General features: G+C 34.5%; 2 protein-coding genes across 2 annotated transcripts; one reads left to right on the top strand and one right to left on the bottom strand.

Moving 5' to 3' along the window:
* The first annotated feature begins 1,029 nt into the window (after window positions 1-1,029).
* On the top strand, window positions 1,030-8,916 carry Notum (palmitoleoyl-protein carboxylesterase notum). Its single transcript, XM_068777882.1, has 3 exons — window positions 1,030-1,186; window positions 6,029-6,132; window positions 7,587-8,916. Exons 1-3 carry the CDS (start codon window positions 1,142-1,144, stop codon window positions 8,725-8,727), a joined length of 1,290 nt encoding a protein of 429 aa, XP_068633983.1. The 5' UTR covers window positions 1,030-1,141; the 3' UTR covers window positions 8,728-8,916.
* Window positions 8,870-23,134, bottom strand: LOC137933820 (PI-PLC X domain-containing protein 3-like). Its single transcript, XM_068777881.1, has 7 exons — window positions 23,049-23,134; window positions 19,461-19,612; window positions 16,163-16,407; window positions 12,816-13,028; window positions 11,507-11,594; window positions 10,724-10,958; window positions 8,870-9,612 (listed from the first exon to the last, which is right to left on the bottom strand). The coding sequence occupies exons 1-7, from the start codon at window positions 23,110-23,112 to the stop codon at window positions 9,269-9,271; spliced, it is 1,341 nt and encodes a 446-aa protein (XP_068633982.1). The 5' UTR covers window positions 23,113-23,134; the 3' UTR covers window positions 8,870-9,268.
* Between the last annotated feature and the right edge of the window lie 3,488 nt (window positions 23,135-26,622).

Genomic DNA, 26,622 nt, shown 5'->3' with positions numbered 1-26,622 from the left:
TGATGACGTCGTTAATCCGTGGGGTGCTTATAAGTGAATCGTCCACGTTCGGGGTTGTTACAAAGTAGCCCCAATTAAGTAAAAGAAGTCGACTTTCGATAGAGTCATGTAATTATCCGACTAGACGCCGACTTCAAGATGCCGACAACATCACGACACCGATAAAAAAATTTCGCTACTTGGTTGGACTGTACAGGAGGACCTGGAAAAGAGCACCTTAGACGTCGGGACTTCACAGTTAGGTCCAGTAGAAGTGGATAAGGAGGGCCGACAACAGATGACGGTATAAGATTTATAAATAGAAAACCAATATTGACATCGAATGGTATTTTAATATGATTATCGAAGAGTGGCAGCCTAGTTACTCCATGGGGCGCCCGCCTAAGCGATCTAAGAGCTCTTAAATTGTAGTATGAAGTAAGTCGAGCCGGGGTTCCTCAGAGCCGTCGTAGAACTTCGCCACCTCAAAACAGGTGTTAGACGAAACGCGCTCTACGTGCTTTCCCCTTGTACCTGCGGAATTTGTAAAAGCCACGTGGGCATCAGTACAAGCCAGGACAAAAAATAATATATATGTACATTATCATATTACATTTTAACAACACCAATTGAGGTACCTCCAAGTACCAAGTAGTTAATTCTAACCAAAGTAATGTGAAGAACTGCGAATCGTGGGCTGTTGATCAGCGCGGCGGACGTTTGAACACATAAATGAGTACAAAATGGCTATAGGCGAATGTTGTATGGCAAAATTTTATGCTATTCTTATGTTATATAACAAGGGCTGTCGATTTGCGGGGGGTGGTCGGCGCCCGCGCAGCTCGCGTGGCTCTCTCGCCCGAGTCACGCGCTGGGTAATGCTTGCATAATAATAATGACGGATGCCGATCGCGCGGCGGCGCCTTTGATCCGCGCTGCCTTTGATCTCGCCGACGGAGCCGGTCCCGCCGCTCCTGCCGCACAAACGAGCGCCCGCCTCTTTACCTTTATTCGGTCCGACGCCGCGCATCAAGTCGTACGGCCCTTCGCCTCCGCCTCCGCTGTAAATAGAGGCTTTATTTTGTAAACAAGCGCAGAGCTACCGTGCGCTGTACAGTATGGGGTGTGCGAGCTCGCAGGGCGCCACGGCGCAGCGGCAGCGATGACCGCACCTTCCCGCAACGCCGGCCTCGCATGGACCATCTGTGTACGCATACAATTTTCATTATAACTGGTGAACCTTCGGGATAATTATTGTTTACTACGGTGTTTGTTCTGTGTTGACGTATATTTATCTGTTAGAAACAAGTGCTTCCTCTTTGTCACCTATTTATTGGCTTCTGTTATCTAGTAGTGAAAAACCGAAACTTAAAAATTGGCTTTTGGTATAAGTTTCTTTTCTTCATGCATGTATCCTTTACATTATCGCTTCAATTAAACTGTGTTTAATCATTTGATGAAGAATTCTACGTATGAAAAAAAGTATTAATAAACCTTACAATTAAGAATTAAAACATGTTTTCCTCTTCGATTAGCAGATAGTAAATATTTTATACAGATTAAAGCAAGTTGTAAAATATCATATGTGTAATTAAGTGAATGGATATTAAAAGCTTTGTTATTTAAGTATATGTATAATTTAAGCAGATAGTGTATATTTTGGGTATATATATTATTGATAAATCGTTGAAATGGTATCAAACTATAACAATATACTTATCTCGTGGAAGAAAAATGTAAGATGTTTTTGATGTCATTAATTTTCTTCGATTGCTTTTAATAATTAATTCAGCTTCTTCTTTTTTAAGTATTTATTATCAAAACTTGATTACAGACATTATTAATATAATGTGACTGTTTACCTATTTTTTTGTAATTTCATGCAAATTATTAAAGATTGTATACACATGGTACGTCTACATATAAATTCTTTTTAAATTATTAAAAATAACCACAGATTTATGATAAAAGAATTAATTTATAATGTTTAGTAATATGATTTGATTTATATATTTTAAACACTTTTTCTTACTATATTACTATTACATTTGATTTTTAAGGTTGAGTAAACTCTATCTTAAGATACAGCCTCATTTACAGCCAATTAATGTACAGTAAACTGTACTGGTATCAAATGAGTTATTCATTCAACATTTTAAAGCTTTTACACTTATAATTAATCACTCTGTATAGACTAGCGTGTTAGTGTGTTGTTAACACTAGGTCACTATTTTTTCTCAGTTTCCTTTCATATTAAATGATTAGGTTCTATAGTTATGTCTCATTTGTATTCGACTAATGCCGTAGGATCTATTTGCATACGGATGCTTTGATAGGCGCCGTAGTTAATAAATTCATTGATTAGTGAGACATCAATCTTAAGTACTTTATAAAAATAACTATGAACATCATATTGAAATGAGCGTATGCATGCATTTAATCATCCATCTTGCTTCGAAGCATGAAAAATATGAAATGAAAGAGGAATAGTTTGGCTTTTTATTGAAAAGAATGTGTTAAAAGTCTTGAATTTCTTAAAGACATCTATTGAATTTAAAAGCCAGGCAAAAACAAAAAAATTTTGCTATTTGTTTGAAAAATTGTTTCAATTAATTTAATGATAAAAATAAAATACATCAAGAAGATACATTACATAACTTTTGTGCACAGATAGATAGATGTATTTATGTAACAAAAACCACAAAAGATCTTAACACTGCGGTTGAAATTCGCACCCACAACTGCCAGTTTCCTAATGCTTTTATAGCATAAACTGACAAAAGAGCATGTGTTAATTCAGGTTTTTATATACATAGGTAAATATCTTATCATATGGCCACTCAGGCCTCGGTGCTCTCAAAACATGAACACTCCTTCACGCACATATCCTTTTTTAACGACAGATACTTACTCCTAAAGCTTATGCTTTACGCGCATCGTATGTTAGTTGTTGAAAGGCTCCTAATAATTCTGCAGGATCTTCTTAGAGCCGATAAGTAGAGGAGGTAGTAACAATACGAAGTCTAAAGTAGAAGTGTGTATATTCATTCGAGCTTCGCCCATATTTATACCGATGTAAATGAACAATTTTATTTCTGTGGAATCCCCCTTTTCGATGCGCTGCTGATAATGACATAACGTTACTTCTACAATTCAATTATAATCAACAGGTTGCTCAACCTTGTCAACTACTGTTGAATCGGAATGTTACGTATAATATTTATCGAGAGCCCCTTGCGTCTAATCACACCATAGTGCGTCCGCTTAAGTAATCTCAGTTTTTCGGCCCCTCAGTCCGGTGAAATAAGTAATGTAATGGCTCGAGCCGAAATTATCGTGACAGGTCTCGTGCTTAGTTAAACAAAAAAAGAAACAAGTTTATTGCATGGCACCTGTAATTGGTGCCATGGTTTAAAAAAAACATATATGAATTACTTTTCGCAATTTTTTTATTTATTTTTCAAAAACCAGATACGAAATAGAATGAGAATTATTAATTTAATAAATATACTCATGCGCTAATCGAATTTCGATTTAGATTATAACTGTCTACACCATGTTTGTCATTCACATTCGATGTTTTTGTTGCTGTTGAAGTTTATGGCTTTCACAGTTCTATCTTTACTCAAGGTTTATTAATCCGGAATGATCTACTGAGAAGAGCTGGCCAGAAAAACAACAGTAGAGTCGGCCAGAAGGCTCTTAGCAGACAGTGGTAGCTTACTACTTATAATCTTGAAATAATTGACGATTCAAAAGTGCATGTAAATGCCTACATGAATTTATTGTTAAATAAAAAAAAATGTTTTGTAAACTTTTATGTAATATAATGTAAATAAAAAAACATTATTTGTTATAAATTCCTTGTTATACCAATAAATAATTATTTAATATCGCAAATAAAATAAATAATTCAGTATTGTATTGCTTTAGTAGAATGAGATGTAATAACATGCAGACGTAATATGGAACTCGATCGCGTAATAAATAGAAAAAATAAGACGTATGGCTACCGCCGTTGAAAAAAATACTTTAATTTAATGGCTTTTCTTTGGGAATTATGATCAAAGGGATAGTAAATGACTTACACTGTCGGATGCACATTAATGATATACTGCTTACTTCAAGTTGCAATTTTTTATTTTATAAAGCAACTGGTTTACTAAGTAGATGAGAACATTGATGTATAATTTGCCAATATACGCTTCAATATATAGATCAAAGTATGTGCCATGCATGTTGTAGACATATTTCTATTTACGTATGTATGAAAATATTATTTGATTAAAAAGGTTTCAAAAGAAAAACTGTACTATAAAAACTGTTATTTTACCAGCAGTTTTCCGTTTTTTGTTTATTTGCTTAATAAAGTTTTTTACATAATCGTATTTAAAAATACGAGAACCATTTAAATTCTTTTTTTCAGCTGATAGAAGCGGTCATGCGCTGCTCGCATCAGCGACTTCCTTCAATTTTAACTATGTATTCGGTCCACCTAGTGGGATATATTATTATTATAATTCATATTTTAACTATGGATGAGATATCAAACATTGTTCAGGTTTCTTGTAACATCATTTAAAATAAAAATAAATGAAAAAGGTAATAATTTAAATATTAAGTGTAAAAAAATGCTTATAAAATATGTCCGACGTTTGTGCTATATCGACAACCAAGTTTAAAAATTAACGAAACATCTTTTATAATTTGGTAACTTATTATTTAATCGAACTCTAGACTAGTCTTTAGATAGAATTGTATAACGAAGTGAATTAATAAACGATTGAATTACATTTTTGTAATCAGTAATAAGAGAAAATCCAGATTTCTAGATATGCATTACCAATATTCAGGACGCACTCAGCCAGGCTATAAGATCAAAGTTGCTATGGGATGGGAACATCGCGCACTGTAGAGATAAAGGGTAGACACTGCTATTAACCAAAAGGAAAGGTTTAAATTGCAAAAGAAAAGTTGATCGGTTGTAGAAAAGTTGAAGAGGTGGTATTTCGGAAGAAATTGACTAGGCGAACAAGACAAATGACAGGGATGTTTGGAATATGCTAGAGGATTCTTACACCTAAGACTGAGGAAATACTTAATTTAAGTCTTTAATTACTGTAGTTAAAATTCTAAATACATGGCTGCATCCATCCAATCAGTGTCACGATTAAATTAGCTCGAATTTTAAGAAAATTCTCTTCGTATTTGTCAACCTTAATATCTTTAAGTTGAGGGATGTCATTATAGTGTGACACGATTTGACACTTGTTTCAAATTTTAATTGTACTGTTCTTATTATACCCATTTGTTATATCACGTGATACCTGGTCGTTATGATTGATCCAGAGTGAATAATAAAGTTAAATAAAAAGGTCAGGAGGGACTCTACAAAATGCAATATGTGTCGCTTGTGTCGAGGGCTATGCAAATTATTCAAAGCAATCTCCGCCCAGCGTTGTTTATGTTTGATTGTGACAGTATTGAGCAGTGAAATCCTAGCGGCAGAGAAATGAGACTTCGGTCATCGTACGCGGGTTCGATTCCGGGTTGATTTTATTAACACTGTGCATAAATTACATAGAATTGTCACTGCTCACAAATAAGTTTTCAGAGGATGGGCAACAGCGCCATCTGCGTACCCTAATACCATACTGCGATCGCCAACCTTCTTGCCAAGCGTGGCGATTATTATGATATATCCTCCCAATGATATCTTCGGGGGAAGCCTAAATCTTCCAGAGGGCGTCTATGGGCGGAATCGACGACCTGTATATATGTGTAAAGTTACTATCTCTCTACCTACTTTTTTACTATTTTGCTATTGTATGTGATAAATGTCCTGAAGATTGTAAGCATAAACATTTATATAAGCAGCTGCATTATTAATTTTTAATACCTATAACTCTTTTGAGTACCATTTGAATCAATCTGCTTTTGGTGTTCTTTTGTAATATGTAAATAAAAAAATAAGACAACTTTTAATAAATTTTAAATGAAGTTAGAGTTATTAAATTAAATTAAATTAATATTGTTATTCTTTTTACAGGTCATATTAAGTGTTACCGGTGAAAGTGTAACAACACGTGACAGCTTGAGGCTGGCTTGGCTAACCAACAGTTCTGTTACTTGTAACGATGGAACTTCTGCTGGGTGAGAATCAATCATAAATATCTTTTTGCAAATAAATAAAAATAATTAACTTGGACATTTCTTCGATGTTCAAGACATTGATCGCCTCGAATATGTAACTTTTGGTAGATATAGCATGTCATGCGGGTTTGTCAGCGTGGATTTTTTATTTTAAATATATCTGAGTGATGCTGTAGGCGGAGAGGGAGGGGACTGTTCTATTTGGTACCGCCAGGGACTGGCAAACGCAGCATAGGAGTCCCCCTACGAGCTGGACAGACGACCGTGATAAGGTCATCAGAAGATGCTGGATGCGGGGCGCTTCCAACCAGTCTTATTAAATATCTTAGGGGGAGGCTTATATCCAGCATTGGATGTCCAAAGCGGAAATGGCGATGATGATTATCGTGTTCATTAACATTTCTGTACTCGCTGGAAACAGTTAATAAAGCGCTTTTTTAATCACACTTTCATAAAAAATAAGAAGAATGGTGCTGTCAATAATCGTAACAAAAAATAATGCAGCATTAAAACATGACTACTTATTTATAGTTCAGAAATTCGTAATTATCTGAGTTTTTATTCGTTTCTAGAAATTTATCTTTATTCACGCACACTTCGTGCATTTTTTATATAGGATTGCCGCTGCTCACAAGTTTCCAGAGTATGGGCAGCAGTGTCTTCTGCGTACCATAATACCACACTGTGATTATGGTATAACCCCCATTGATATTTTCCGTGGAACACTATGCCTTGCAGAGAGCGTCTATCGGATTAAAAGAGATGATAACATAAACCATTAAGTTAACAGCAATCATTTTTTGTATTACGTCCGAGTTTGAACGAATTTTATCACTAGACGTTTGTAATTTTTGAAACACCTTTAATAGATTTAATGTATAGTTTTGAAGTTTTTGTAAATTTTTATAATATCTCTTTTTCCGGTATTATTTGTTTTGGGATTGAGGGCTGCGAAGATAATAACACCCAACTTTATTATTATTGATCGTTTTTATTACTTTGTACCAGGTAGCAATCGCGTGTTTCAAAAAGAACAGGTGAACAATGTTTTTGGAGACATTTTTCATGAAATGGTCGGTTGAATTGAATTAAGTCACGGGTGGTTTTGTCCCTTTTAAGGGATGAAAGAATACCAGTCGTATTTTATTCCCGACTGATGTAGAATTATCTTTTCTTAGGTTTTTATAACTTGCCAATCATATAAGTTGTTCATTTCTGGTATTAACTCCGTTCAGATAATACAGTATGGTGTTAACATTTGGGAAACGCTTAAAATGAATTATGTACATATTTCTCTTGCTACTTCCGAAAAGTTTTTCATTACGCAACAATTTTTTATTTAATAATTATAATTTCATATTTACGTATTGTTTATCTATGATTATTTTTTTCGGGGCTAAAACCTGTGTTTGCTACTATGTAGATAACTATAATAAGTAATTACAATGTTTCAGGTACTACTTTCGTCGTGGAAGTAACACTCAACATTGGGTGGTGTATTTAGAGGGTGGTGGGTATTGCTGGGACATGGCATCGTGCAGCGCACGGTGGCGCCGTCGTCCTGGACTTATGTCTTCTTCAAGATGGCCGCGGGCGCGCCGAGCCCCTGCTTTACTTTCTGCAGATCCTGCTATAAATCCGTTGTGGTACGATTCAAATCATATCCTTCTGCCGTACTGTTCCAGTGACATGTGGACTGGTACTCGGGTGATACCAAAAGAGAATACCAATTTTACCTTTGCTGGTCGTCTTATTGTACGCTCTGTTATTTTTGACCTTCTTGAACTCGGATTAGTTGGACGGTTGTTACTAGTTGGGTCAAGCGCCGGGGCAGCGGGTGTTATGTTAAACGCAGACGCTACAAGAAGATCGCTCAGACCGTATGGAGTTCGTGTAGCAGCAATTGCAGATTCTGGATGGTTTCTTGATCGACCGGCAAAAACAAAACGATCGATTTCAACCGACGCCGTCGCAAGATTAGGACATTCATACTGGCGCGGCTCACCTCCGACTTCTTGCATGAGGGAGTACCTTGACAAACCTTGGTTGTGTTATTTTGGATATCGATTGTACCCACATATCCGCACACCTTTATTTGTCTTTCAATATCTATTTGATTCCGCTCAATTAAATGCGGAAGGCGTGCGTGCTCCTAGGACTCGTGCGCAGTGGGATGCTGTCCATCAGACCGGTGCGGCTTTACGTTTGAGTCTGAAGACTGTTCGAGCCACGTTTGCACCGGCATGTATAGCACATGGAGCTCTTGCTAGGCCTGAATGGCTGGCGATAAATATTTCGGGTGTGCCACTACCGCGAGCAATTTCCTGTTGGGAACGCAGATTTGAAGCAACTGGCCACGATAGAGTACGTTGTGCACCACGAAGACTTATCGAGAAATGTTCGTGGCCGCAGTGCAACGGATCTTGTCCCAGGCTTCGAGATCCGCGAACAGGAGAGGAGGTGGCTCTGGCAGCTTTACTTCAAAGCTTCGGTTTAGACGTCCGAGGGGCAGCCGCCGCAATGGGACTCGACGCACGCCAGCTCGCGCGTATGAGTCGCGCTGAGCTCTTGCCGCTTCTAGCACCACACACGTGACATACAACAATACCTACATTAAAGTGCTCCTTGCACTGTGAATCTACCTCGTTTTCGTTACAAGTACAAGTAGTTTTAATATTTAGATACTATTTATTATTACCGCATGGTATCTTAATTTATGTAAGTAAAAAGAAGAGAATATACATTTAGTTTTTATTTTTCCTTTGGTTGTTTACATGTGACACGTTGAACTAAATAATATATGACCCACAGGGATCGTTTAATTTACATATGTACAAAACCATTCCTGGCTCAGGAACGTCTGACTAGTCAATTCATATGATAAAAAAACTTATAGTATACGAGTATCTCACTGTTATTCTTTAGGCTTGGAATGCATGGCAGTTTAACACTAGGTGCACAATGGTGTTATGTCGTTATTAAACTAGACAAATTGTTGTGGTAAGAATATATGACGAGGCGGTTTGGATCCGTTGCGATGTGGAAGCCAAGGGGAGCGATGGATTGCTAACGATGCGCGACCGCGATTTGACCTATTTACCCGGAGACCTCCTTTGCGGGGGCGAGTGCCTCGTCGTCATAATCGAGCTCCGCGTTCAACACTGAGTGCTATAGAGAGGTCGATGACATCGTTAGCTAAGAAGAAATCGGTGGAGATTATGTTGGCTTGCTGTCGCCACCGCGTCGCCAACCGCGCGGTTACGTTCCGATTGACCGCATCTGCATTCGCACGCAGTGAGCCGCGGAGTAGTAGAATGTCGAGTACTGTGGGCGTAGTTTGCGCCATAGCAGAGTGCAGCGGCGAGCGTGAGTTGGGTTGCGGTGAGACGCTGATTGCATGGTCTAAGTACTGGAAAAGGTTTGTAGGGCTATTCGTGTTCGCCCACAGATGAGGTAGAAGCGGCCACAACCAATTGTTTTCTGAAATAAATGAAAGGATGAATGAATTTGAAAAAATAAGTTCCGTATATTTGTCTTGATTAATGATTGTGCCACACTACTATTATTAATTAAATACGGAATCGACAAAGTATATATTTAAACTAGTACATAATATTTTCTAATAATAATATTTAAATTTGTTACTAATCTTAATGCTAATAGATGGACAGTGATTATAATCTTTATTAAAACGACAGTGATCGAGGGTTTTGATTTATATTACGATCTATATCAGAATTAATTTCCGTTATCAAGTGTAATGGATAAAAGTAGTCATAAAGAATACTATAATAATGACAAAAAATTACATATTTTAAAGATTACAAAGATAATACTGATATGCAAACTTCGTTCTTATTACGATTTAGCTTATTAAGATTGATAACTTTGAAAAGGAAGTGAGATGTAATATTTTCTTTACCTAGGTTAAATACTACTTTGTAGATCTTCGATTTTATAATAAACTGCAGTTTAAAAAAACTATTAAAAACAGAAGCTCCTGCTATAGTGTAAAGGATAAATTTTTTTAATGAAACTTGGGAATGAATTGCTCTAAATATTCTTTTAAAAAATTGCGAGTGTCACAAAAAAGAAAATTCTCTTAGTTTGTTGTACATAATATTCTTAATTCAGGATACATTTGGAGTGTTATTCGTTTATATATATTAGTTCCTATTAAATTATCCATTCCTTTTAGAGTTTGTGTCGACTACTGTAAATGATTTAAAGTACAAAATAATCAATAAATGAACAAAATTTAGATTCTTGAGCGCCTAATAGTATATGCAAATAAATTTATTATAAATAAATGTACGTTTGTCATAATTCGATTATTTCACTCAAAAACCATAGCGCGCAAAACTGATGGCAGCCACTTTAAGGCTTTGGAGTAGAGAGTAAGGATCGTCGAGCGCATTGTAGATCTATTTACCCAAGGTGGACAGATGTCCTTGTGAAGGTCGTCGGAAGACGCCAAGTGCAGGCCGCTTGCGACTGGTCCTATTGGAAATCTCATGGGAAGGTGGGAAATGAAAGTCTGATGGACGAAAAGATGATGTTGACAATGAAATAAATAAAAAATCTAGACTACCTGAAACAATACCGTTGTCCACGTAACTAAACAGTAATCGTTTATCAGAGTCTAATAAAGATTGCAGCGTAGGCCCTCTGGTGCCGGGATTCGTACTGAATTGTTGTCCATGTGCTATGTGCGGACCAAGCTCCCGTTGTATTATTTCCAGTAATCCGACGTGCACATTCCGTATGGGGCGGCCATCGGGTTGGTAGAATCCTAACGGAAAGTGATGTGCGTCAAGAAATACAACCTGCGGAATTAAAAGCACGCTTTACAGTTTTCCATTTTAATTATGTTAAAACTATTATGTTTAAGTAGCAGTGGGCAGGCCACATAGCGCCATTGGGGTCTTTCTGGGGTAGTGACTACGGATCGGCAAACGCAGCGTAAGACGTCTACCTACAAGGTGAATAAACGACCTTGACAAGATCATCAGATGACGCTGGATGCCGGCTGCTTTCTTACTATTAACTGTAGGAGGAACTTATGTCCAGCTGTGGACGCCTGGCATGATGTCTTCAGCTGGAATGATGATGACGATTAAAGTTGTTCAAAACAAATATTTTGATTGAAGAAAAGTGACAATTATATTATATATTAAAGATAAAAGGTTGCATTGAATTTATGGCTATTACGGATATAATGTTATTAAAATATTTAAAATAAATATTCGTTTTTTCGACATGAGACATTTGGTTACAGTTTTATTTTATAACTTTAGGTATAATGTACAAAATTTATATTTGAAAGTAATATGTATATTTGATAAATATGATTACAAGATAGGCTAAAATGTACCTCCTTAGTGACATCCAGAAAGGCTCGTATCTCTTTCAGCAATGGTACCAATGGGCGGATTCGAATAAGATTATGATTGAGCCAGTATCTAAAAAATTAGACAGTTTGATGTAATAGAGACACTTTTTGAAAGTTAAATAAGAGTCGCTTGATAACTCTTGTGATAAACAGGATGATTCGTAATGGGTATAAAAGGGGTGAATGTATAGTTTCTACAGCAAAAAGCTTTAAAAACTAAAGCTTATACACCTATTTACAATCATCCTGAAAAATATAGCATTTATTTATTTTTTGTACCGGAATGCGTCAGGCTTATTACGTATGGAAGTATAAATTCTACAGAAACAACTTCTACATTGTATTGTTCCGAATGTAAGAACCCACCAAGTACACCTAATAAATTTTCACTTCGGTTTTTGTCTGTCAATTAATTAATTATCCGATAGCAAAATGTATTAAAATTAATTAAGGGAGACACGATGGTGTTACGCAATAGCTCTTTGTCTAAAGATCTAACTTTAGCTATTATTAAAGTAGAACTGTTTTATCGTTATTAACGCTTTTATCTATTTGTTCTTAATTTTTAAACTCGAGTATAATTCGTAAGCGTGGTTTGATTAACATTATTATCGAAACAATTCTCGAGAATTTAACATTCATTTGTTATTAAAAATATCTTCATTATGTCTATTTTTCCTGATATCTTAATGAGGACAGATAAGAAATTGAGTTCGTAATTAAATTAAGTTAAATTAAGATGTATAAGTAAACAAATCGATTCGAGTCGCAAATCTATAAATTGCGCGTTAATTTGTGTATTTTAAAAATGCTCGTAACAATATTATAAATTACTCGTTAATTTTATTAGTAATTCATTATTGAGTAATAGTTACTATTGATATAAAAAGTGTAAATAATACTAGGTTAATTAATTTGCTTTATTAATCTAAACACCAAGTCCTTGGCAATAGCTGTGGGCAGGTCATAAAGCGTGCACAACAAATGGCTGCTTGAGCTTACTGAAGTGGACCTTGTTAAAGTAGTCAATAGAGGCTGAATGCAGGCCGTTTGCTACCAGTCTTATTGGAAACCTGTGCGGGACGCCCAAGTCCGGCGGTGGACTTATATGTCTTAAATGATGATTAACAAGTCCTTTAAAGAAACTAATAAATGTTAACTTTGCTGTATTGCTTGTTTCCATTTAATGTGTTAGCGTATTTCTTAACTCAATAAATAAAAAAATGTATTACAATTATAATAAAGTATATATTATGGTACAATGTAAACCATGGATTAATATTACACGTACCTGTCATCTTTATTCGGGTAGAATTCATAGTAGGCGATTCTGAAGTCTAAATATCGTATGCCATGGACAAGTTGAGCCCAAATGGAACGATCCTGACAAAGCACGAAGCTGTCTCTGGTGACGGCGCTGATTTCCGTGTCAAAACTCCATGCACCCGCATTGTGAGTCCCAGGAAGCACTAGTTCGCCGATGCGGAGTGCGTTGATCTTGGACCTGTAACATATTGATTCTTGTAAAATTTTCTGCTAAAGATAACAAATACCGTCCTGATAATGAAATATGAAAATTGAAAGGAAAAAGACCGCAAATCTCAGGTTCCAAACAATGGCGAGTACAATTATCAAGCAAAGAATTGCCTTTGGAGACTGCTGCTTCGGTCAAGTCACAAGGAGCCACGATGTTTAACAATAACGGAAACGAACAAAGAAAGAGAAAGATGCCATTACCACCTACTTTCATGACTATTATCACGTTCATTATCTGTACATCATAATTAAAATTAACTTGATTAATTTAACTGAGGTGAATGTCGAAACCTTAATGATAAAAATAATGTGAATTACCAGAAGTTAATAATTGTAATATTTTACATATACGCATAGGCAAATATGTGTTCAATAAATATAAATAAATAGTAAACAAAATTTAATTAAATAAAGTAAAGCATGCTTTTAGGAATTGCTTATGTAATACGAAGAAAATCAATTCTCTGAATGCGTGCAAGTTTCTTTAAATATTCTTTAAATAGGTTATACTAAACTGCAAACACCAAAATTCTCTAACTTTTTCATAAAATTTTATATACCGTTTTAAAGTTGATTTATTACATATTTGTTATTAATACAGAGTAATTATTTGATTTTTATAACTTGTTATTTTATATACATTCATTTAAATCATGACTTAGTGAATTTATTTTATTTATTTCAAGTAAGTAAATATTGATTTTTGTACTAATAAATGTTGCACTTATATAATTTGTGTATAAAACGCAACTCATCCTATTGTGTAATTCATAGGAGAACTAAACCGCCGATTTGTTATACATGCAAAGGTTATCTAAGTGTTTATGTTAACGAAAACTATACTTTTTCTTAAAATTCAGCTTTAACAAACATTTTATTTGTGTCACTTAGTTACATACGGATACATTTAATTAATAGTATATTTATAATTAGATTTCATGATTTAGTGTCTATGGGCGTCTACCCACGGCAAGGCACGGGACCCCAAAGATCGCCACCATGACTGGTTTTGCGCTGCTCACATCCAGCTGCGTCCCGTGACTATGTCGACGGTCCACCTGGTAAGGGGTTTAACCAAACCGCGTTTACCGCCTCTTGATCGCCATTGGCGAATCTTTTGGCCCCAATAGCCATCGGTGCCACTTCAGATGAGCAATTCTTCGAGCTACGTCGGTGAACTTGGTTCTTCTGCGGATCTCTTTATTTCAGATTCGACCTCGCAGCGCAATTCCGGAGAAAGCTCTTTCCATTGCTCTTTGGTTGACCTTCCGCCTTCTTATGAGGCCCACGGTGCGCGGCCACGTCTCGGATCCATATGTTTAAAGCAACACATTGGTCAAAGACCTTCGTCTTTATTCCATGAATAATAATGTGTTCTGTAGAACACAAGGGTTTCGCTATTATTTAACAGCGGTGTTCTAAATTCATGTTTTTATTATATTTTCTACTAAGTAAAAACTTGTAGGCAGATCAACCGTTTATGCCACGCAAGTGTTGTGTCAATGGTTGCCTAAATTTACATTTTAAATATCCTTCGTGTTATGTGTACTTATATTATTACTTTTGTACTTATGTTACACTTCTGTCGTTTTATTATTGTATTAACTACTTGAACCGGAACAGCTGCAACGTTTTATGTAAAATAATGACTAAACAATATGTATTGACATATATTAAGAAACTTTAAAAAGTCCGCAGAAGGCGATGTTAGAATTGCAGAGATTTAAAAATTGCCGCCATTTGTATCACTCCCTTTGTTAACAAACAACATTCACATTTCATCTTATTAAAAGGTACCATGCATTACAAAAAAATCAAAAGTTTAATATTCTTAATAACGCTCCACTAAAACACTGTGCATCTATTATGAATAAATTAATTACGTAATAAAATTATTGCACGCAGATATCTGCGCAATATACAGGCCTTCTAAAAAGTAAACACTTATTCAATAAATTATTGGAAATCTTTATATAATGCATTTCTTAGGTGCGATCGGCCAGCCTTGAAGCTGTTTTGTTATAAATTCTACTTAAATAATATAACAAAAAAAGATAATGTTTAATTACTGCCTTACTATTATAATTCTCTAAATAAAAAAGAATTTAATTATATATTTATTTTACAAGAAAGAGTTATCGGCGGACTTAAAGAAAGAGTTATAAGCGGGTTGTTTATAACTTAAAAGACAGAGATTTCCTAAGAGATGTTTTTAAAGAAATTGGTATTCTAATAGTTGCTTCTCAATACTAATTTATTAACATATTTTTTTTATAAAATACGACACAATATTGCCTTCAAAACGTGAACAAATCGTTCAGGGGGTCTGAGTGTAATAAAGAGTGTAAATATAAAAAAGTACCACAAAATATGTTAGCCCTTCATTATTTTAATTTTAAATCTAAAATTAAAAATATTGTATTAAATAAATATTATTATAGCATTCAAGATGTTTTGGTTGATGGAAAGGTGTGGAACTTAGTTCGTTGACGTTACGTGGTAAAATTGTTGAAGTGCATTTGAAAAGAGCAACCGTTGAGTTTTTTGGTTGACTCTTCTCAGCAAATCTGCATTCCGATCGTACCTTACTACTGATAATGTTAAAATAATTGACGTTAAAAAGTGACAGAAAATGCCTACTTCAATAAACAAATTGTATAGATGACGGACCCTGACGCTCCTAGCGTGAATTTTTGACCGACGATGCTGTAAAAGCCTTAGGGCTAACAGTACAAATAGCTATCAAAACAATACAATACAATGTACTATTTTGAATTTTTATCTGATTATGGCTTTGCGTCTGGACTAACCTGGAAAAAGATTTTTGAGAAATATAGTAACTGCACCTCACATGTTAAAACAAAAACATTTACTGAAATTCCCACATAATTTTCTCATTCCATTGATTCATTGCTCATTTTATTAAATAGAGTCAATACAATGTTCATAAATATTCATAAAGCACATTTACTTTGTGAATATGTGTGAGTACAAAAGTCGTTCTACCTATTCTGATTACTAGACATAACATGGACTATATTTATGTTAACGGCAGAGAATTTATAAACGTCTCGTTAGTTTAAAAGAATTTTAAATAATTACGCATTATCTTCCATCCATGTGGGTTGTATCTTCAAACAATTGTAGGCTTTGATATCTGCGTCACCGGCTCCTACCCATGGCCAGAGGCAATTCGGACCTCTAGCGCCAACTCCATTATTCCATCCCGCTGGTAGCGTTCCAGGTCCGAGAGGAATCCGGGTTACAATGTGACCCTCTTTACTCTTGATAGGGTAAAATGCAAGAGCATTGCTCCAGGCACTCGGTCGAGTATTAAAAAGACCAATCTGTAAAAACGAAAGCAAGTTATTACTATTTTGGGCTGAAATTTTCATACTTATATAATCTAATATTGTAATGTTTAATGTAAGACACATTTAAAAGGTTAAAATATTTCTGAGATATTATTAAAATACGTTAAGATTTTTATAGACTGTGATCGTCATACCTTTTACGTCATAGTCAAGTAGAATTTGATTTATTATTAATGTAAGTTTTATTATTAAACACGTTCCCCTTGTCGTAATGGCTTGAAATGGCAATTTTCTTTGTTTCATATTCTACAAATAACTTGAACTATTTGAGTCAATTGAAAGCCAACGTGACACATGTTCTTCCAAGTGTACGTGTAATTCTTTTTTTATTTGACATCATTATTGATTTATTATCACTATCTAAATATAGATAGCATTTTGATATTATGAATCCGACTAGTGAAGATTTATGTTTTCGATTTTACTTTAAATATTGTTTTAAACTGGCTATTTGTAGAACACTTTCAATGGACATCAACGAACCGACAGAGCATATGATGTAATATATAATGTAGTTTCGTAACATAGTGTTTGTAAGTATATATGTACCATAAGTTTTTCCGTACTGTACCATGAGTAACTCAAGTAGTTGTGTTTTTATCAACTTGCAGGATTATTTTTAAGCCCTTTATGAGATCTGTTTCAGTCGTCCCAGAGCCCTTTCAAAATTCATTTCGTTGGTGACAAAGTCGGTTAAAATTTTATTTGCGTTTTTTAATATGGAGAACTAAAACAAATATTTGTAAAGTTTCAGTCTTTACAAAATGGCCACGATGCAAAGCACACTGCAGAACACATTTGCACAACACCATTTTAAAACCGTCTGTTATTGTGGGTATAGTATATTACAATCAATTACAAGCCGCAATAGCCGAAAAACTGCCAGAATTGTCCAGCCGACGAAGCGTCGTTTTCCATTACGACAACGCAAGATTAAACAATAGTCAAGATAAAAATGCAAATGAGTTTTAACAATTTGGGAAAGAAGGCATAATGAGGTTTCATCAGAGATGGAAGGAGGTTACAGAGCAGTACAATTCATGTTTAACATAATTAATCCACCTCAAACAAAAAAATATAACTCTCATGGAGGAAGACGTTATTTTTGGAATCGGTTCTCGTGGACTTATATATAAAAAAAACTGAATAATTTAGATTATATATAGTCCATGATTATGATATTAGGGTTGTATGTAGGTCAAACATTTTATATAACTTAGATGTCTATAGTAGTACTGATGCCGCTGTATCGCGCCTTAGAAAAGTGCACCAAGGAAAAAAGCATTGGTGGTAAACTGACGAAACGGAGCGTCTGATATATATGATCCTCTGTCTCATCCCGGTTTCAGTACTATCATGATACTGTTATATCATTCGTTAATAACAAACGGTCGTGTTTGACGTCTATTGTATTAATTATCACGTAAAATATTATGATATAAGAATGGTTAATTTAATAATTGTTTTATTTAATTAAAATTAATTGAAAGCTACCCCTTAGATTATCTTGTGTTATCTTTTAGCGATTTCCTTAACAAGGGTCAAGAAGAGATATGAAATGAAATTAATGTACAATGATCCGAAATTACGATAGGAGTTAGATTGGGTTATTGTATGCTTGGGGTGCTATGGCGGATAACTTCCTCGTGGTGCACCCTGGGCAGCGGCCAGTTGTCTCTGTGACCGCTACTTTTAGGCTACCGCCGGTGAAAGTACGATGAAAAAAGGCTTCGAAGAAGACCGCGGGGTTTCAGCTGGTAGGAGTCCGGCATAACCCTTTCGATGCCCCCGCAGTGGACGGACATTGCATGTTGGATCCTCCCACAGTTAAAAACGAAAAGGTTTTTATTGGTATTGTTTGACATGAACAGTATGCGATATTGGACACAAGTTTTGTACGTTGCTGTTAATACGTTTACGACTATAAACAAAAACTCTAGATAATTACGTGATGTCGGGAAATGAAAACCCCATATCAGCTTCACATCCGTGAGTTAATTACAGTGTGTGTTTAATGTGCGGTTGTGAGGCTAATGGGGATCCTTATCGTTCTTGTCTACACATGGTTTGCGCAAACAGAAAATATAAAGAAATAAAAGTATGTCCTACAGGTAAATTTCTTTATGTTATTTTAGAGGATATTTTCTAATCCGCATTAGGCAGTTCTTCGACAACCTTCCAGAACGCAATAGACGTATCTTTTAGCGATGAAAACTGTATCCTCTAAGATGGTTTTTAATTTTAGAGCCAAGAGTAAGGAACTCAGTGGCAAATTATGGTTGAGTGGACCAGACCTTGGAGATGTACCGGAGTCATTGGTCTTAAGCGAATAGTGTGCGGGCGTGTCCTAGCGTGAAATAAAACTTCCCGACACAAATGTTGTTGTGTAGAATATCATGAATATATCCAGATTTTGTCTGAGGATTGTGCTGTTTAATCAAGCACGTGATTTACCGGTTATATTAAATTAAAATTTTAAAGGTCTAAAGACGACCACTTCTTTTACATCAACTATTCCACTACGCTAAATTTATTGTAACAGCTGTAAACAGTTACTTTATAATATGCCTTGTATGTAAAAGATAATTAAAGTCAAAGAAAAGTAACATAAACGTAATTAGATTGCAAGTCGACTTGGAGACAACAAATCATTGCGCGAAAATGTTTGTGATACTGGAAATTGTTTTAATCTAATATTGCGGTTTCAAAATGCTGGTAATAAATTACAGAGAATTTTAAAGATAGAACAAATACATATTTTCTTATATCTAGTTTTATAAATTAATTAGGTGAACATTTACAAAACCTTTCTCAATATATTCAAATAGACGCTTAAATTTTCTGTGCACGGTTCTCTCTTGTTAGTGATGTAGTAAATAATTATGATGAACTTTATTACATCCGTTTTCAACAATTTAGCAAACGTAAGAGATACGTTTAGTAAAAATGAGTTAATAAAGTAACATATTTCGAATAGCTAATAATTTTTTCACTGCATATTATTTAATTAAAATATTATGTCTTACTTGTCTCGGTGTATTCGGACAAGCATTAAAATCCCAATTCAGCTCAATGGCGTCGATTATGTTGCCGCCGTCAGCAAGTCTTATTTCAGGCGAGTGAACGGTTATCCACACTTTCCCACAAATCGAATATTCCAACGTTTGTTTCTCGGAGGCTGAAATAAAAATATATAATAAATGGTTTGTTAAAAAATACAGAATTCCTTAAGAGGTTTTCTTACAAAGCTTCAGTTATATTATAATCAAACATACTATAACAAAAGTGTTTTTAATAGTTTTAATGTCCACTGTTGGTAATTAAATACTACTGCGTTTTTTTAAAGGCATTCAGCTTTTTAATATAATGCTGCAATTATTACTTCCCACCAATTTCCTCGGCTAAATTATATATCTGAATTGAATACGGTCGCTAACATTTAGGTCCAAAAGTTTTAAAATTAAATGACTTATTGACACATTAATAGCCAATATCGGGTACGAAAAAAAATCACTTAATCATTTTATAAATCATACTATTATTAGATTTTCAATATACTGAAACCACTTAGCTTAAAATTAAAAAATAAGTATTTATAGTACGAGTACACATATTCTTTGGTTATAAGGATAAAACGAGATGTGACAAGACATGATCAAAGCTTAGCGATTTCGTAGAAATACTCTCTGCAAAAAACAAATATTATTGAAATTATTGTAATATATATTACTATATTTTGATTCGCTTGTGTACAGGAAAATTTTGAAAACTCGTAGACGAATAAGAAATCTTAAAAATGAGGATTAAAACTGGAGGTGATAAAGACAGAATCAAGAGTATTTGGGTATTATAATTAAAAAATAAGAAATATCAGTGCCATGTACTGATTATTAGGAAAAGATTAAAAGGCGAAGAAAATCTATCTCATAAATTTGCAACCTTATTTCAACAAGTACTAGGTCGCTATTGCGAGTAGTGCATTGATATATAGATAGCTCTAATGATGGTTGACTACCGATGGTCGATGGATGTGGCACCACAAGAAGAAGATATAATTTCAAAGTCTATGTGGATGGAAATTCCATCCAATACCATGTACTGCAACAGACAATGAAGCTTTCTGTGTATATAGATACTTGATTGCCAACTATTTAATACGTCACCAGATTCAAACGTTCGATCAATGTAAAGTAATGTGAGGCGTTGGGGCATGTCGTGTGTAAGGGTAATTGAGCTTCGTTATTGCCCACAATGCATAAAGACAAAGACAGCAAGTTATCAGACCGCTATTGTTAAGCCGCTGACTCAAACATTATTTTATAATACGCCTTGGACATTTACACCGAACAGTACTTGCACACACAAAACAAAGGACGCAATTCTGAACGAAAATTTACTATTTTGTCGTATTTTTCACTTGACCATTTGGAAATACCGACCATAACTCACTAAATCACTGATTTTACACAATTTCATTTGTGTAAGCCAGCCATAGTCACCAGACCACATAGCGCGCAGAACACATGGCCACTGCGACCAAAAGGTTCTGGAGTCCGCGGACCGACAAGCACAGCATAGGATGTCTCCGCACAAAGAGGGCAGACGACCTCGTTAGAGTTATCAGAAGACGCTGGAAACTTACAAACCAGTCCTATTGCAAATAAAGGTGAGAGGCTTATCTAGCGGTGGACATGGTAGGACACGGTTGAAATTTAGCCGTTGAAGCAAGATTGATATTGGGAGCCGTAGATAGTGGCCTGGTGCAAAAAGAAAATATCAACGAGAAACAAAAATCGGCAACAATTACTTTACAGTGTTTTTTTTTTTTAAATTAATTGTTACTAGACATGGTCACCATTTAAAGAGGAAACGCATTTAATCCCAGACTGCGTTAATTATCGTTGTTATCAGTCAGTAGGTAATATACAAGTACAAACAAGGTCACTCGAATGATGTCTGTTCTAGATATATTGACATTATTGGAAAGCATGCGATATCAATGTCGCTATTGTTTTGCAATCAATTATTAACATGGTTAACCATAATATTCTGAGTGGTTGATGTGCCGTTTTAATATATTCATTTTAGATTTTGGCTAAAAAATTTAAGTTATTTTACTTCTTTAAAATAAAACGATTTCTGCATTCGAGTATAATCGACTTTTTATAGATACACACTCACGTTGCAGCAGCAATAATTAAATATAAAACATTATTTTCAATACATAATTTAAAATATGATGTAATAATTTCCAAAACAAAATTGGCACTAGCGGATTGGTAAGTTAAATTAACAGTGTGCATGTCAGAGCGAGTAGTGCAGATTGCCGCTGGTATCCTAAAGTTCTAAAGTGAGGACCAAAGAGGACAAATGTTTTTGTTAAAGTCGTAGGAAGGTGTTGGATACAAGATGATTATTACCAGTCTAATTGGAAATCTATAGACAACCGACTGCTGAAATGATGATGTTTCAATCTACAATAAAATCGGGTACAGAAGTTTCGTCTCCACATGTTTCACGTACCCGAGATCTTTTATATAATATAACCATAAATAGCCATTTTTGAACATAACAATTAGAACGATATCTGTCTCGTGTTATTTTAGAAAGTTATATCTGCTATAACTCTACGCGCCTTAGCAAAAACGAAAATGTGAGCGAGTTCGGTTTTATTGTTGCTTTGTCAAATAATAACAAATAGAAGATGTATACATGTATACGTTATCAGCTTTTTTTGTGCTAGTTTATCAAAATTAATGCTTTTGAAGAATAAGAAAAAATATAACGTTTTTACGTTTTGTTATGAAAATAATTAATAATTCTAGATAAATACTTGAACAGATCCGGCTATAAATTACTATAATCCGATAATTATATCATTAATCAGATTTCCACTTAAGTTAAAGTGCTAGGTTAATATGTGCAACCAATCACCCGTTATGTGCTTTGATATTTGTTTATAATTCTACGTACATACTCGTTTTAAATTCCTTATTATACGACTGGTATTTATAAATGACTCAGAGGAAGGGGTCCGTAGTGGCATTGATCTCACTGAAATTGTAAAGAAGTCAACGATGACATAAAGGTTGTGAAAATGTAAATACATATGCATATTCGTAATACTCTTCAATCACGATAAAACGTTGTCCTACTTATATATACGTGAAATGGTTACAAAATTTTTTTGATTGAAAAAACAAAATATAGTTTCTTTATTTATCATAGGACAATGGTAACGTAATTACGTAAACCAATGAATGACATAACAAATCGACGTAAATCATAAGATAGTCTAAACGCGTCTGTTCCTTATACGGTCAGGTCGATGTTATGCAAGGAAGTCGCAGCGAAACTAATGCAACAGTCTAATACAGATGAAGTCAGTAAAAGTACAATAATCACTTTTAAAATAAAACGCTTTTTGTAAAAAAGCAAAAAAATTGTTTTGTGAATTTCAATAAGTGTAAAATAATTAATTCGCAGAATAATTTGTGTATAAACAATAAAATCTACAATTTTATTTGTAACAGTTATGATTAAAATATCTATGTTGTGCTTTGTTTTAAATGAATTAATATTTGAAAAGTAAAATAATTTTAAAAAGAACTCACGTCCGATGGAAGCACCTAGGACGGTTGCAGCGAGCATCGCCACAGCGTACCAAGGAACGGCCATATCGATCGGTGGCCCTCGCGCCACTGACTTGCGAACAGATTTGGCATTCTTTCGCCACAATTGACTACAGCAACGAAGCAACTGTTGATGCTCGCATCCTGTTCGACACACATTGCGTGATTCGCTTCGCCTTTGTGCGCGTTCGTGAATAAAACGGTTATTGGAATACGACTAGACAATTCGTTTCGAATAAATCAACTGGTGGTAGGTAGGCTCGTGATTTCAACATGTGATTATGCATGTTAGCACGAGACTACGCACAGTAGCCATGTTAATCTTCTGGGGGTACTCCACGCTCCCCCTGCAGCCGGATATATTATTTTAACTTTTGTCTATTTACTTCGAGAGTACATAGATAAGGTGACCTATCGTTTAATGAATAATGAAACTAAACTAAGTATGAAACAAATATATTTGTTGATTTTTAACTATATGTTATACATTATATGGCTTTTTCAAATCTTATTACATTGTTTTCAATATTACAATTGTTAATTCTATTTAAGTAGTAAGAAATATTTATCTTATTTATTACAAATAAAATACCGTTACGCAATTCAAAAAAGAATATTGAAAAGAAACAACCACTACTTCTTTTATTTTAAATAATGTATTATTTTCATTTATCGAAAATTGCTTGCCTGCTGCATAATATTTTAATGAAAGTGTCATAATATTCTTTTATACATTTGTGAAAAATCTGTCTGTTTGATAAACAGTGATTTGCCTTATAAATATGTGGAGTGTGATTTGCTGATTTTGTAATAGATATTTTTTTATATTACATAGTGTGTGCTCTTCTTGTCTTAGATAATAACAAGGGATGACACAGCTAAAAAACTTTTGTTACAAAATGTGTCGTGATGATAGGTACTTAGACTACCTCATACTAGCTTAGGCTATAATTACGAGTGTCGTAGAATTATTACATAATAAACTACATAGTTTCAATAACTGTTTCTCGATTTAAGTCATGGAATCAACGACGAATACTAATTTTATTTTAAAACATTAAATGTTTGACCTAACTCCAGAATAAATTTTCGATCACCGCGTTGTTAAAAGTCATTGCGATTCTTAAAGGCGAAAGATTAAGGATTCTGAATTAAAAAAAAAGGTTTCTTTCAGCTCTCAAATCGATGAAGAGAATTGTTTCTAAAAACACTTAAGCTGTACTAAGACCTAATCGTTTTAAATCGTAATTTCTTAATTTAGTCCCTTGGTCATGGTAACCCTATATATAGCACGTGCAAGCGCAAGGAAGTGACTCATCAATTCTTTTTATAGGCATCATAATAGATTTGCTCTTAATCCTTTTGTTATAGTTGAATTAAATGAATTGAATTAGGGGACTCTGAATTAGATGTGTAAGAAAGGCTTTATAAAGGAAATTTGGTATTATTTGATCGAATATATAAATTGCAGCTTACATGCGCATAGTGCCAGCTTGCGATAAAATTATACATTACAGTTGAACGAGAATATCTGTAGAAGATTAAAAGTAACAGATATGGATTGAAACAACCTATGGATTTGCAAGTTGAAATGGTAATGGGCAGGTTGTAAAGCACGCAAAACAGATGTTTGCTAGTGGTCTTAAGATTCTAAGGTAAACCGCTGACAAAGGAGCATAGCTTATAATGTTCATTCACGATGGACAGACGACCTTGGTAAATATGTCGGAAGTCTCTAAATGCATGCCACTTAAAATATATCTTATTGGAAATCAACGGGGAGGATCCACGTCCAGACGGAAAGTCCTACAATTGAAATTATGATGAAGATGATGGTTCACCTTATGAAATTATATAAATGACTCTAATATTTTATTAATTAGTAAAACGTTACTGAGGGTTTATTACGTTCAAACTTTCATGTTTTTTATTTGAGATTTTCATTTCCAAGGTCAGATAAATATTATCGTTGACGTATATATGACGTAGGTTTATTTGTTTTTGAATGTTAATAACTGTTATTATCGGGTCTATAAAGTATAATCTTATGTTATCAATGATCATAATCATCATCAACGTTTGTGTTTTCTGTCATGAGTATAATTTTGTTGTGAGTATTAGCTTTCATTAAGAAACTATATTTACAAGACGCAGATAACATGACATTCTTTTATCCACACTTTCCTAGACAAATGAAAGGGATTGATGGATATAGGATTTGTCTAAAATTGTAAAGAAATTTAAAGATACATTTACATAGCTACTTATTTATTACGTGCGTAAGTAATATTTGTTTTAAAGTAAATAAAAAAAAAACATTCTCAGATTTATTTATTCATATTCTTCTCCAATAAAGATCTTTTGTAGTGACGACTTGTGTACTTCACGAGAAAAATGCCGGAAGAGCCCAATTCGATTCTAGTTTAGAACTAAATTACGCTCCCTTTTAATGGCATCATTCAACTTAAAACTACAACGTTCCTAAACGAGCCCTTTACAGGGAAGAGACAACCACAGAGGGTTTTATTTTAGCCTCACTTTCATTGCCTGTTTGCCACGATTGTTTCGATGTTACGGTTATCGAAGCCGTTCAATTATCATTTAAAAAATATCGGTCTTCCTCATGTTTTAATCAAGGGTTCAATAGAAGTCAGTTTGAAACTAAGCCAAGCCCTTGGGAAAACAGGCATATAATAAAAATAAGAGAACGCGTCTTTACAGCGCAAGTCACTGAGAGATTGATATTTTGCCCCAAGTCTTATTTAGTTAATAGTAACTAATAATTCGTGCATTTTCTGGCGTTAACTTTATAAAGCGAAAACTTTTTAGTTTACCTACGGAATCTCTTGGTTTTATTATAATGTATACAGGAAGTTCATTTTAATTGTAATGTTTGTTGAATGGTATTATGATATGCTAAATTTCAACGCATACAAGTAATGAAATGTTACTTCGATCTTTCAGGATAAGTTGAGCTGTCGCAAGAACAATGTTAATAAGTGTAACATGATTGAGAGTATTAAGAACATTTAAGTTTAAAAAAAGTTTAATAACGTAACAGTATTGATATGATTGATAAGAAGATCCTTATGAAGCATTATAGCCTATGTGTCTATGTGAAACAAACAACTCAACCACCTCGGTACGAGCGTCGACTATACTCGACGGCCACAGATGTATGCGTAAAGCCGGCTTTTACCGGCAGCGACACTGAGTTTGTCTTGCTTTTTAACACACTTGTGATGAGTGTTTTATATTACAAGCTAATACGGATACGCATTACGTTCACGTAATGTTATTATGAACTGTAAATGCAGAGAGTAGTTAAAATTTCTTGGTTGACAACTAATGTCGACGCTCAACTGTGTACGGTCACATTACCGCCGTCGATTAAACACTGGGTTATGTATATGGTTTGGTGACCGACAAGCACCGTACTGAAGTATATCTGCAAAATCTTATGTTGTGTAGTTTTTGGTAAAAATAAAATAAAGAAAACACGCTAATATTGCTTTTAATATAATATTATTTAATAATAAAAGGTCTTTACCTATGA

Source organism: Battus philenor, unplaced genomic scaffold (genome assembly GCF_028537555.1).
Source record: "Battus philenor isolate CCGP_79_NKW_IND1 unplaced genomic scaffold, ilBatPhil1.0.hap1 SCAF_14, whole genome shotgun sequence".
Classification (NCBI taxonomy): domain Eukaryota; kingdom Metazoa; phylum Arthropoda; class Insecta; order Lepidoptera; family Papilionidae; genus Battus; species Battus philenor.
Note: the sequence above shows the minus strand (reverse complement) of the source record. Positions and strands in the feature narration are given on the sequence as shown.